Source organism: Crinia signifera, chromosome 1 (assembly GCF_055691185.1).
Source record: "Crinia signifera chromosome 1, ASM5569118v1, whole genome shotgun sequence".
Taxonomy (NCBI): Eukaryota; Metazoa; Chordata; class Amphibia; order Anura; family Myobatrachidae; genus Crinia; species Crinia signifera.
Genome location: NC_139217.1, coordinates 221457197 through 221471968, shown reverse-complemented (window position 1 = coordinate 221471968; position 14772 = coordinate 221457197). Strand labels below are relative to the sequence as shown.

At 45.4% G+C, this 14772-nt stretch overlaps 1 protein-coding gene across 20 annotated transcripts in view; it reads right to left on the bottom strand.

Annotated features, from left to right (window-relative positions):
* Positions 1 to 8129, bottom strand: part of ADGRL3 (adhesion G protein-coupled receptor L3) — a 1133398-nt gene extending 1125269 nt beyond the window's left edge. For 11 of the 20 annotated variants that reach the window (XM_083179292.1, XM_083179295.1, XM_083179293.1 and 8 more), the window contains exon 1: positions 7887 to 8129. In XM_083179292.1, coding sequence (XP_083035418.1) covers positions 7887 to 8077 — 191 coding nt within the window. In that variant the 5' untranslated portion in view covers positions 8078 to 8129. The remainder of the gene's footprint in view (positions 1 to 7886) is intronic. The other 9 variants (XM_083179301.1, XM_083179299.1, XM_083179300.1 and 6 more) reach the window with 2 other exon arrangements.
* Between the last annotated feature and the right edge of the window lie 6643 nt (positions 8130 to 14772).

The window sequence follows — 14772 nt, the reverse complement described above, 5'->3', positions numbered from 1 at the left end:
CTCCCTCTATACTTAATGCTGGTCACTATACCCCTTTAGCCACAGAGCTACATATCCCCCTCAGACAGGCTCTTCTCTATAGAGCAATTCCATTGTGCCTATAATAACAAGATGCCTTCCAAGAAAGCCAAGGACAATGTGCCTGTGAGGATTTCCATGTCCTCCAGACGATCCTCTCAAATCCCGATACCCCACCCTAGCTCCCCCAAGCACACGTCCTCCCCCTTGGGAACAATTGGTGAGCTGAAATCCCCTGGAGTGCCTGGGATAGATGCCGACTCAGATGAACCTGTGACGGTTAAATCTCTCTGTCAGGTCTTCTCCGCGTTTCAGGCAGAAATAGCCAAAGACCTAAAGTTCGCCATACGTGAAGTGAAGACAGAGCTAGTGGCGATAGGTGACAGAACGGACCATCTGGAAAGGAAATTGGAGGAGTTGGTCACATCCCACAATGACCTTATATCCTCATACGACCGTCGGCAACTAGAGATTACCCAGTTCAAATCCAAACTTGCGGACCTGGAGGACAGATCCAGACGAAACAACGTCAAGTTCAGGGGCATACCCGACTCAGTTGCCAACTCTGAACTTGAAGGATACCTCACCGCCTTGTTCTGCAAGCTTCTCCCCTCCGCAGACCCCAAAGACCTGCTCATTGACCGCATCCACCATCTTTCTAGACCTAAGACAGTTTCCGCCGATCTACCCAAAGACACACTCCTCCGAGTACACTTCTTTACAATAAAAGAACAAGTGCTAAGAGCGGCCCGTGAACAAAAGAATAACGACACCCTTGGCGACCTACAACTCTTTCAGGACTTCTCCCCTGCAACCTTGGCGAGCAGAAGAGCATTTGCCCCCATCACCTCGGCACTACGTTCCCACGACATCCGGTACTGCTGGGGATTCCCAGTTAAGCTTATCATATATCATGAAGATAAAACCTACAATGTGTCCTCTCGGGACGCAGGAGTCAAGCTTTAACTGGATTGGGACATCTCGGTAACCAGACCCCAAGAACCAAGACGCCCGCAGTCCCTACGTAAGGAATGGACCGATACCTGAGGAAGTACGCTGCGTCCAGTTCGTTCCTGCCCTAAGGCTCAGTGGACTCCTTCACCCCTCCCCCTGCTTCCTCTCCACTGGGATGAGGACCGTTTGATAAGTATTCAGTTTACTATTTGTATGTTCAAAGAAGCAGGGCCCTAGGAATTTAGTCCACTAGACGTGTATTTTCACTACATTAGTTATGTACAATGGTATCTATCTGCATGTTGCACGACCTAACTGCGGGCAGTTATACACTAGATACCTAGTTAAGTTATAGGATATGTTATATATCTAATATTTTTCTCAGTAATAACTGATCCATAGTATGTTAGATTCTTTAAATATACAGTTTTCTATGTGTTTGAATTTATGAGTGGTAGCCTTGTTTCCTCCCTTTTCAGGAAATCAGGCCACCCCCCTAACACCTCTACACTACTGCAAGTAACCCCCTTCTTTCACCCCCCTGCAGTAGTCATGCGGGTCCCATTTGTTGGACCCTTTTGTTTTACCTTTCCTTTTGCCCCAACCCTAACTCTGTTCTCTGTCCCCCTCCCCCTTCACATCCCTTCTCCCCCATACTTCCTTTACCTCCGGACTACAGTAACTGTCGCTACCCTATCCCATAGACCCGACACACCCCCAGTGGGTACTCTCTGGACTTCATTAGCACCTTCTTAAGTCCCCATAATGCCTAAATTTCTTTCATTAAATGTCAAAGGGCTGAATTCCCCTAACAAGTGTAGATTGGCCCTTTCTTATTTTCATAAGCAAAAGGCAGACATTGTTGCCCTGCAGGAGACGCATTTTGCCGCCCCTAAGCCTCCTACCTTTAAAGATTCAAACTACCCTGTGGCTTATTTTGCCAATGGTCCCGCTAAGCGGAATGGTGTGGCGCTCCTGTTCAATAAACATACCCCCTTTGTCCTCCACTCCCAGATAGCCGACAAGAATGGCAGATACTTTCTGTTGACGGGCCTCCTTGACGATAGACTCACCACTATCGTTTGCGTTTATGCTCCGAACTCAAATCAGATCCCCTTCCTACGCAAATTATTCTCCCTTGTTAGAAGATCTGCCAAGGGCTCCCTGATACTGCTGGGCGATTTTAACCTGATCCTAGACCCCTTACTGGACAAATCCCGACAACCCACCTCCCGCCAACCCCCTTCCACCAACACATCCTTAGCATTTCGCAACCTCCTACTAGAATTCGACCTGTACGACACTTGGAGACGACCTACCCAACCGGCCGGGAGTATACCTTTTACTCCCCGGTACACAACACATACTCTAGGATAGACTTTGTCCTCTGTGACAAATGGTCCCTGCAACATACTGCAGGAGTCGACATCCTCCCAATCACATGGTCTGACCATGCCCCCGTTGTGTGGCATTGGGACTTCCACCCATCCAAAATCCCCCCCCCCAGGCCATGGCGACTATTCCCACACTAACTAACGGACCCCACAGCGAAAAACACCATATTAACGGCAATCAACTCCTACATGTCCAACAACTCGCCGAATGACACTTCCATAACCAACCACTGGTGTGCTTTTAAAGCGGTCATTAGAGGCGCAGCTATACAAGCAGGGGCCAATTTGAAACGTAGAACCATGATGGCTCAAAAGGCCCTAGAGGCTAAATTGATCACCCTTGAAGCCCAAAATAAAACTTCTCCCTCTGGCCTTTTAAAGAAAGAATTGGCAGCTGTACGCAGCCAACTCCAAAAGCTCCTCCTCACGCGCACCCAGGCTGCCCTGAACAGGCTATGTCACAAATTCTACCTCTCTAGCAACAGGTCAGGCAGAATGCTTGCCCTCAAGCTTCGCGCCCAACAAGCCAGAAACAGAATCAAATGTATCATTTCCCCCACTAATGAGAAGCTCAGCAATCCTAAAGATATAGCTAACCAATTTTCAGCCTATTACTCCAAACTATACAACCTATCTTCAGATCCCTCCACACCACAGCTCACTATAGACTCCATTTCCAGCTTCCTAGATGGCCTACAGTTCCCTTCCCTCACCCAGGACCAATTAGACTCTCTTAACACCCCCTGGACACAGGTAGAGGTTCAGTCAGCCATTAAATCTCTCCCCCGTAATGAGGCCCCCGGGCCTGATGGGTTCATAGCAGATTTTTATATATCCTTCAGCGACCTCCTATCCCCATATCTAACTAATCTCTTTAACGAACTATCCTTAACAGGCTATGCTACCCCAGAATTATTGGAAGCCCGCATAGTAACCATCCCAAAACCAGGCAAAAACTCTACCCTCTGTCAAAACTACCGCCCTATTGCTTTATTGAATAACGATATTAAATTATTTGCCAAACTAATGGCACTCCGTATCAATACATTTTTGCCCTTGCTGGTACACCCGGACCAAACGGGATTTGTCCCAGGCTGACAGGCTTCGGATAACACCAGGAGAGTCTTCGACCTGATTGACTCCCTTTCTGCTGAACAGGACCTCCTCCTCCTGTATTTAGACGCTGAAAAAGCATTCGATAGATTAAACTGGAAATACATGCAGGAGGTGCTGATGCGCTTTGGCTTCAGAGATGGATTCTCACGTCAATTTTAGCGCTATACAGCTCCCCGTCGGCCCGGGTGTTCAGCAACGGCTTCATATCCGATTCTTTTAAGATCTCCAATGGCACCAGACAGGGCTGCCCTCTTTCCCCATTAATCTTCGTTCTCTTTATAGAACCCCTGGCCATCTCCATCCGCAATGACCCTAACCTTCCAGGTCTACATATAGGCCCTGCTAGCCACAAGCTTAGCCTCTTTGCGGATAATATACTGCTTTTTGTGACCAACCCAATCACCTCCCTCCCACTTCTCCACTCAACACTCACTTCATACAGTGCGGCTTCCTATTACAAACTCAACACAACGAAAACTGACGCCCTCCCGATAAACCTCGCCAGCTCCTTACCCCACCTCAAAGCCACCTACAAATACAATTGGCAAGCCAATTCGATAAAATATCTCGGCATACATATCACACCCCTCATGGCTGATGTCTTTGATGCCAACTTATCCCCACTCCTCACATCCCTGGCCGCTATCTCTAAATCCTGGCTATCGTTTGAAATTTCCTGGTTGGGACGCATGGCGGCATTTAAGATGTCACTTCTCCCTAAACGAATGTATCTATTCCGCACTATCCCCTACGTTTTCCCCAAAAAATCTCTACAACTTGCCGCCTCCATTTTGACGAAATATGTCTGGTCAGCTAAGCCCCCAGCAATGGCCCGCTCCAAAATGTTGATCCCCAGAGCCTTTGGGGGACTAGACCTCCGCGACCTATTCCTCTACCAGTCAGCCTGCCTACTGGCCCCAATTAAACACTACACTGACCCCACCCCCCCAGGGCATGGGTAAACATTGAACAATCCCGCTCCCCCCATATACCATTATCAGAATTGTTTAAGATCCCAAAGCATGTTAGACCTGCCCTCCCGAATCTACTCCCATCCACTATAGCCACCCTACACGCGTGGGACCAACTGACTGCTACCCTCCCCGCTCCGACTTTCCTTATTACTACCCTACCCATCACCATAGTGGCGAAGTTGATCCCCAACCTCCGTCTGACTGTTTGGAGATCCTGCGGAATTGTCTCCCTGGGTGATGTCTTGGATGCCCACTCTATGATTCCCTTCACTACCCTCCAACACCGGTTTTCACTCCCCAGTACAGAACAGTACCACTATCTACAACTAGCACATTGGTGGAAAACCAACTTCCACACCTACTCCCCACCGGATGCAATCTCACAGATAGCTTTCTCCAGACCATCCCTATTACACTCTACAGGAGACATTTCCTTTTGGTATAAAACATTGGTAACCCCTTCTGAGTTCTCTAAGACCTCTGCCCATAGGAAGTGGGAGTCAGACCTTGGCGAGACATTCTCGCCTTCGCAGTGGCGTCGGATCTTTCTATCATCCTATACAATGTCCCGCTGCCTCAATCACACTGAGATGCATATAAAAATTTATTGATGGGGAAAAAAAAAATACCAACAAGCCTGTTTAGTGGCCCAAATAAATGACTGGTCTCTACCTAAAGGCAAAAAACAATGGGTGGACCTGGAGAGCCAGCTGTTTTCCCGCATATCACTGATGGATCTACTCTGGATCCCTTCCCAACTAAGACCCCCCTCAATCGCTAAGATACGCTCTGTCTCTGACTCTCTCTCCGCATGGGATGCGCTAGTAGTATCCTCTAAATTTGTCTACCTTCCCTCTCGAACCCTTTCCCTACAGGCCTTTTCAAAATTGATGCCTAGTATAAACCTAACCAACTGGTCAGTCTGCGGCATTAACTCTATTGCTGCATTGGTAGATGGTGTCTCCATAACACCCTTTAGCTCGCTACAATCCCAATTTAACATCCCAGATAGGGAACTATTCTCTTATAATCAAATTGTTAATTGGATCAAGAGTGCTAAGATCATCAGGTCCAATATTGCTCCCCTCCCAGAACATATTAACAAAACTAGTTATGGGTAATTCTAAGGGTTCGATAAGCTTCTGGTATTCTGGCCTGCAAGCTGCTACCTCAGAGGTGAGATCCTCGATACAAACAAAATGGGAAGAGAGCTTGGCATGGTCTCTCTCAACAACAATGGGAAAAAAATCTATCTTGCATCACATAAGATATCTAAATGCAGCAACCACATAGAAATGCATTTTAAATTCCTACATAACCTATACTTTACCCCTGCTAAACTGCATAGAATCTGTCCCTCAATCTCCAACCTATGCTGGAGATAGTGTGGAGAGATAGGAGACACCTTCCACATTTTTGGACCTGCCCGAAAATAAGACCACTCTGGAAGGGAGTCTTCGATCTTGCCTCAAAGATCCTGGGGGTTTTGGTTCAAGAGTCCCCTATGCCGGCGTTACTTTATGTCTATCCATCGGATATCCCCCACCACAAATGTTATGTATTAGGCCACCTCTTCATAGCCACATGGGCCGCAATAGCCCAGTATTGGAAAAAATCCGCTCCCCCCCACTCTGTAAAATTATCAGGAAGATCCATCATTCATTCCAAATGGAAACAATGGGCCTACCCTCTTCCACTAAACCCTTTCCTACATTGGCGTCATGGTCTTGCTGGCAGGATTATATATCCTCAACTGAAGGAGCAAACCTATTATTTGATATGACCTAAGTTAATGGAGAACTCTCTTAGTATAGTATTACTTATTATAAACTGTGTCATATTGTTGTAACCAATCTCTTTTTTTGTTGATTGTGAAATTCTCATTATCTATTACACTTAATTTTATTTTTCTTGTATATCGATGTATGTTGTATTGTACTCACCCCCCCCCCCCCCCCTCTCCATTCTGTACCCTCCTCCCCTTCCGTGTTTAATGGAACAAAACCTTTAATAAAAATTATTTTGGAAAAAAAAGAAAATGCAATGAACAACACAATATGCTGGCACCAGATATGAAATTGTAAATTCATAAATAAACAAAATGCCTATATCTATTGAAACCCTGTTGACTTATACATGAATTAAAGGCTAGAACCAAAGCCTTGTCTTGACAACCTGTCTGCTACCCTGCATTCCAGAACCAAAGCAATTGGTGAGATGGAACATACAGTAGGTTAGGTCTACATCCTGTACTGAGATATGCCCAGAGATGGGACAAAAGTTTATATATAATCTGAATCACTCACTACCAGACACTCTCACAGAATGGATCTCTCCACATCAGGCTTGGTATCTTCTCCTTTCAATCCGAGCCTAAGTATTAAATGCTCATCCTTCTATATAAAAACACACTAATGGGATTATTGGCATAGTGTAATTGACATAAACGCAGTGTGGATAGCACAGTGGCCTTTCTCATTCACCCAGCACATACAGTACTACCAATTCCACCCTTCTCTCTCCTCCAAGCACTTGAGTTGACCATTCTCACAGGTTGTCTTGTTAATCCTTTAGTGCACCCATATCATATCATATCCGTCCCTGCCACAGTGGAGCTTACAATCTATAGTCCCTATGCAAGCTTAGGGAGAATATAAAAACTCAGTATTTGTTTCCTAGCACGGCACCCATCGCATACCATGCCATAAGGTATGTGATGGTTTGTGATGCAATGCCATATTCGGGTAAATGACCCGGAATGTACAATTAAATATCGCATAGCATCGCATGCCAGCAACTGCATGCCACTATCAACGCCAAACGGAAGTGTGGCAAGCCCGCGCGGGGCGGCGGTACGCGTCCTCCGACCTTTTCATATTCCCACTATCCACGTCAGCATGGAGTTGATTTTAGATAGTGTGGCGAGCGCAACGAGGGGACGCTAATCCGTGTCCCCTCGCTGCGCTCCCCACACTATCTAAAATCAACTCCACGCTGACGTGGATAGTGGGGGTATGAAAAGGTTGGAGGATGCGTACCACTGCGCTCGCCACGCTTCGGGTTGACATGATAGTGGGGGTGGCGTTGACAATGGGGGTGCATTTAACATTGTAAGCACCCATCAGGGTGCTTGTACAATTAAAAATCGCATCGCATGCCGCTATATTGCATGCAATGCAATACGATGCACTGCGATGGAAATCAGGGCGCCGTGCTAGGAAACAAGTACCAAAAACTCTACAGTTATTGCCATGGTGGTAATCAAACCCAAAATCTTAGCAGTGTGAGGCAGTAATGCTAACCATTACACCGTTCGTGCTGCCCACCTGTATTTTTTTTGTCACAGTCACAAATTATATATTGGGAATAGCAACTGTGAAATACTATAAAACACAGATATGTACTTGAAAAAAAGACAGAAGAAACTTACCTCTGGGACATAATCTTATAGGCATCTGGAAGATAACAGCGAATATTTTCCATTTGAGCAGGGTCAGAGTCGCAAATTTTATCATCTGTTCTTCCATAGTTAGCACTTTCAATCATGATAACATCAGTCCCAGGACAACGCAACTCTATTGGGTAACTCTCACATGATAATTCCCTCCTAACAACGGCCATAGGAATTGGAGCACGGCTGAAAGCTGCAGGGTGATACCAATATTTATTATTTGGCAAACAAATAAATTAGCAACACCAGTTCAAATAACCTTGACAAAAAGTGTGCATCATCTGCATTGGTAAAGTTTGTTTTCCTTTAACATTTATTATACAGAAATTGTTACTTGATGGGATTGTATATTTTCTAAAAATATATCTTATTTTATTACAGAATCTATTGCTACCAGTCATAAAATGGTTCTAGCACTCTATTTGATGTGGAACTACACAAGCATGCCTATCCTAGATTTAGGATTCCCAAATAGCAAAAGGAGCAACGGGAGGGCCACAGGTTGCATAACTCTTCTAAGTAGAAATGTGCGTGATCGGATTTCCCAGATCCAAGCCCGCACGAACATCACAAATCTGAGCCCGGATCCGAGCGGCGTTCGGATCTTCCTGCCTGACTCCGATCCAGACGCGCGGGCAAAACGTCATTGACCGGCGCCGGATTCTTGCGAGATCTATATAAAGAGTGAGCGTCCTGCGCCATTTTTAACTTGTGATTTCTGCTGGTTAGAGAGAGTAGGATAGTCTGTGTGTGGAGCTTTGTTAGGTTAGGAGCTGGGATTTTTTTTGCTGCTAGGGCGACTGCCAGTGCCTACTAGTGCCACCACCTGCTCTGCTCTCTGGTGGTGCATGCTCTGCACTGCCAGTGGCTGGCTGATAGCCCATCATCAGTAGTACCTCTACCTGGCCTGCACTGCTGTAAAACGTATTAACTAACTTTGTATACCAGTCCGCTTGTGCATCTGCTATATAATTAATAATACCCCCCTGCTGGTGTATTTTTTACAGCCTTAAATAACAAGTACAAATTCATTGCTGGTGCATCTACTGTACTACTGAGTATGACATAAATAAATATTAATAAACTAACATTGTGCAGGTGCATCTACTAAATAAAATAATATATCTGCAGGTGCAAATTAATTCTACTGCCGTATATATAATATCTCTTTGGTGGTGCCTAATTAATTTACTGTCATATATATATATATATATATATATATATATATATATATATATATATATATATATATAGAATACTCACGCTGCCCAATTAGCAGCAACAGCAGCACACGGTCATCCAATAAAGAGGTATAGCAGGAGTCAGCAACGTTTCGATTTTATTTATAAAATCGTCATCAGGCACAAACATACAGTGAACAAGCTTACCTTATATCCCCAGTTCAATAATGTACGCTGTCCCACGTTTCCCGCGCCGGGGCGTCCGTGACACCCACGTGAAAAACAGCATCACGCTGCCTAGCAACTAAGTCCCTCCGCGTCATGCAGGCGACAGGGCAAACAGACTCCCCGTGATGACGCGGCGCGCACCGGGCGGTCGTAGTCAGTGGACGTCCGCATCACGTGCCGCTCGTCATCAAAGTGACGTGGTGTGCACCTGACACTGAACAACCAATGAACGCCGTCGACGCGCTGCCTACGGCAACACAGGGGCTGCAGCTATGACAACCTCAGACGCTGAACGGACTGTTGTCTTGGTAACCCAAGCACAGCGTCCAAGCGTACAATGTATACATAGCGGGGAAAATGGGACAGCGAACCAAGCAAGTAACCCCCCAATTAAAAAGCTGTCAAGTGGTCATCATGAAGCGATAAATACCAACAAACAGCGGCACCAGGTCAATATACACAATATAATATACAAAAAGACATATACAAAAAATATATAGCAAATATAGAATGCAGCATCAAGATCATATGTACCATTGTACAAAATTAAACTTCACATATAAAGCATGAGAGATACCATATAAAGAACATATTTCATAAAATGCATAGAACAATCAAAGAAAAGCATGAAACCCCAAATGATCATTAAGACCAAAGGGGGTCATGGTTCTGAGTCTGTGAATCCAGCGGGATTCACACTGTAACAGGGCCAATGCTCTGTTACCCCCACGTAATTTCTGTGGGATATGGTCAATAATGATATATTGTAGATTGGCCATACTGTGACCAGCATGCGCAAAGTGTCTTGCGACAGGCTGGTCACTAGTCCCAGAACTAAGGGCTGCCCGGATTGCAGTCCTGTGACCTGCCATCCTGTCACGGAGATTGCGATCGGATTTACCCACATAGTGTTTCCCGCATGGACATGAGATCAAATATACAATATAGCGGGTCGTGCAGGTAACCCTATGTCTAATGAGATACCGTTTACCACTGAAAGGATGACAAAAACTGTCACCCACGGTCAGACTCCTACAAGTTGTACAATTAAGACACCGGTAGCAGCCGTTCCGTCTCCACAGAAAACCAGGGGTCGTTGCATTACATGGAGTCTGTGCGAACAACCCAATCCCGAACATTCTTTCCACGGGTATAGCATGGCATCAATGCCACATTAGCCAGACCCAATTCTTTATCAGAATCCAGTAGGTGCCAGTGTTTTTTGGCAACCCCTCTGATTACATTGCTGGATAAGTTATAATGATTAACCCAGGGCATTTTCTTATTACTGGAGTTGTCATTTTTATCCCTGGTTTTTAACAATGAGGGCCTTGGGATAGATAAAGCCTTGATCTTAGCCTTATTTAAAAGGTCCAGATCATATCCTCTGATCAAAAATTTGTCAATCATAATATCAATTTGGTCCGAGGCATCAATGCGGTTGCTGCAGATGCGACATGCACGTAAAAATTGAGAAAAGGGGAGGCCAAACTTCAGTGGTCTGGGGTGAAAGCTATCAGCATGTAAGATGGTATTTCTATCAGTCTCCTTTCTAAACAATGAGGTGGACAGTATTCCCTTATCAAGACCAACCGCCACATCAAGGAAGTTAACCTTGTTAGGGTCAATCACGTAAGTAAATTTGAGGGGGGAAGCAGAGGCATTATGGCAACCAATAAATTCCTCAAACTGTATCTTGGTGCCGGTCCAGATGATAAAAATATCGTCGATGTATCTGGCATAGAAATGAATCCTGCCAGACACATCGACGCCATCAAAAAAGATTGCTTGCTCCTCACCAAACATGTACGCATTGGCGTACGATGGGGCCACATTGGACCCCATCGCACAACCAGAGCGTTGCAGGAAAAATTTACCATTGTGGATGAAAAAATTATGGGTAAGAAGCATATATAACAGGTCACATACAAAATTGGCCGATGGCCCCTTGTATAAAGGATTACCAGTGATGAGGTCTCGAACAGCCTGTACACCGGCATCATTGGGGATGACAGTGTACAGGCTGGAGACGTCCACACTGGACAAGAAGCTTTCAACAGGAATGTTCACAATATCCAACAATTTGTTAATAAATGATGTAGTGTCCAGTAAATATCTGTCATGCTGAACAATACATGGCTGAAGTAATGCATCCAAATATACAGAACAGTTTTGAAAAAGAGACCCATTAGCCGCAATAATGGGCCTGCCAGGTGGTGTAATAGGATTTTTATGAATCTTTGGGAGAGTGTACATAACAGGTGTTATAGGAAATTTAGGTATCAATGCCTCTCCCAAAGATTCACCAATCAATCCCTCACCTACCGCCCCAGACACAAGAGCTTTGAGCAAGCTGGAGTAGTTGCCTGTAGGGTCATTATCTAGTTGTTCATACACCAGTGGGTCTGCTAGTTGTCGGTCAATCTCTTTAACGTAGTCAGAATAGTTCTGTATCACCACCGCCCCACCTTTGTCTGCAGGGCGGATGATGATATCAGAACACTCAGACAAATGTTTCAATGCTTTAAATTCTACAGAGGGTAAATTACCACGATACTTATTGATATGCTGCAATTTCAAAGCTTTATTCACATCATGGTCTAGCATCCTAGCAAAAGATTTAATTGACACATTATTACTCAAGGGTTCAAACCGAGATCTAGGCATAAGTTTACGTAATTGGGGAGGTATTCCCACATCCTCAGGGGGGGTCTAGCACTACCCAATGCAGAGTCAGTCTTAAAGAAATGTTCATGTAGTCTTAGCTGACGATTTAAACGATATTTTTCAATCTGCCAGTCAAAATTCCCAAAGTTCGTGGTAGGAACAAAAGAGAGCCCACGGCTCAATACCTTGGTCTCAGATGGTGTTAGGACGTGAGTAGAAAGGTTGAATATTATCGTGCTCGCCTGTTGAGCGGCGGCCTGCCTGGCTTTCTTTTTTCGCGATTTAACTCCACCCCTCCTTGTCCGACGTCGCTGTCGTTTTGGAGCTGGACACGGGTGCGTACCCCTAAAGGGGCAGCACGGTTGGAAGATGCAGAGCTTTGCCAATGATCATTGCTGTAATCGGAGTCACTGGTATTATAACTGGAGTAGTCATGTGACCTGTTAGTACGGGTGGTATTGGGACGTCCACCACGTCTCCTTGGGCGACCACGCCCCCTCGATCCAGTGTTGGCATTGGTCCACTGATACACAGTGTTGTGTTCATAGTCATTGATGACTTTCTCAAGCTTTTGACGCTTGAATTGGAGTAAATCACGTTTGTAGGCAGCCAGGCTTGCTTGTAACTTCTCCATCCAATCAATGGAGGTATCAGCAATCAGTGCGGGCTTGTTAATGATCTCGAAGGACGAGATTTTTTCACGAACCACCTTCAATTCACGTCCCGCCTCCTCTATCACCAACAACATTAAGTCATAGCTACACTTATTTAAAACGGCTATCCACCGTTTGCAGAAAGTCAGGTTATGGCGACCGATAGTGGGACAATTCCTGACCCGAAATCCACGCGGAATGCGCTTCTCTTTGTAGTAATCGGTCAGGGTAATGCCATGATATAGGAAATCAAGTTCCTTCTGCTTGAGCTTAAGCCATTCACGGTACACCACATCTGTAGTTTTAGATGATACGTCTGAAGCATCCTTGAATAATATATCATCCGCCTCTGAAGCAGAAAAAGTCAATGCGATTCCTTGTGTAATCATGGCCAGATTGCCACCATCAGTGGATTCATCGCCAGTCAAACCACCTTCAGCCATGGTAAAAACAATGGACCTCGGTCCACAAGAAACTGATGAACAGGAAAATCACTGGAGATACTTCAACAGTATATACATCTGCCGGGTGCCAATAGCCAGGTATATCTACCCCTGTAGGTAGTGATACCAATACAATAGTCCAAAGGGCAAGGCACATCCAGAGTACAAGGGCAAAAGAGTCCGGTGCCCGCTGTCAGCCTTGCAAGAGGCTTGTATATAGAATACTCACGCTGCCCAATTAGCAGCAACAGCAGCACACGGTCATCCAATAAAGAGGTATAGCAGGAGTCAGCAACGTTTCGATTTTATTTATAAAATCGTCATCAGGCACAAACATACAGTGAACAAGCTTACCTTATATCCCCAGTTCAATAATGTACGCTGTCCCACGTTTCCCGCGCCGGGGCGTCCGTGACACCCACGTGAAAAACAGCATCACGCTGCCTAGCAACTAAGTCCCTCCGCGTCATGCAGGCGACAGGGCAAACAGACTCCCCGTGATGACGCGGCGCGCACCAGGCGGTCGTAGTCAGTGGACGTCCGCATCACGTGCCGCTCGTCATCAAAGTGACGTGGTGTGCACCTGACACTGAACAACCAATGAACGCCGTCGACGCGCTGCCTACGGCAACACAGGGGCTGCAGCTATGACAACCTCAGACGCTGAACGGACTGTTGTCTTGGTAACCCAAGCACAGCGTCCAAGCGTACAATGTATACATAGCGGGGAAAATGGGACAGCGAACCAAGCAAGTAACCCCCCAATTAAAAAGCTGTCAAGTGGTCATCATGAAGCGATAAATACCAACAAACAGCGGCACCAGGTCAATATACACAATATAATATACAAAAAGACATATACAAAAAATATATAGCAAATATAGAATGCAGCATCAAGATCATATGTACCATTGTACAAAATTAAACTTCACATATAAAGCATGAGAGATACCATATAAAGAACATATTTCATAAAATGCATAGAACAATCAAAGAAAAGCATGAAACCCCAAATGATCATTAAGACCAAAGGGGGTCATGGTTCTGAGTCTGTGAATCCAGCGGGATTCACACTGTAACAGGGCCAATGCTCTGTTACCCCCACGTAATTTCTGTGGGATATGGTCAATAATGATATATTGTAGATTGGCCATACTGTGACCAGCATGCGCAAAGTGTCTTGCGACAGGCTGGTCACTAGTCCCAGAACTAAGGGCTGCCCGGATTGCAGTCCTGTGACCTGCCATCCTGTCACGGAGATTGCGATCGGATTTACCCACATAGTGTTTCCCGCATGGACATGAGATCAAATATACAATATAGCGGGTCGTGCAGGTAACCCTATGTCTAATGAGATACCGTTTACCACTGAAAGGATGACAAAAACTGTCACCCACGGTCAGACTCCTACAAGTTGTACAATTAAGACACCGGTAGCAGCCGTTCCGTCTCCCCAGAAAACCAGGGGTCGTTGCATTACATGGAGTAGGTGTAACATCTGTGCGAACAACCCAATCCCGAACATTCTTTCCACGGGTATAGCATGGCATCAATGCCACATTAGCCAGACCCAATTCTTTATCAGAATCCAGTAGGTGCCAGTGTTTTTTGGCAACCCCTCTGATTACATTGCTGGATAAGTTATAATGATTAACCCAGGGCATTTTCTTATTACTGGAGTTGTCATTTTTAT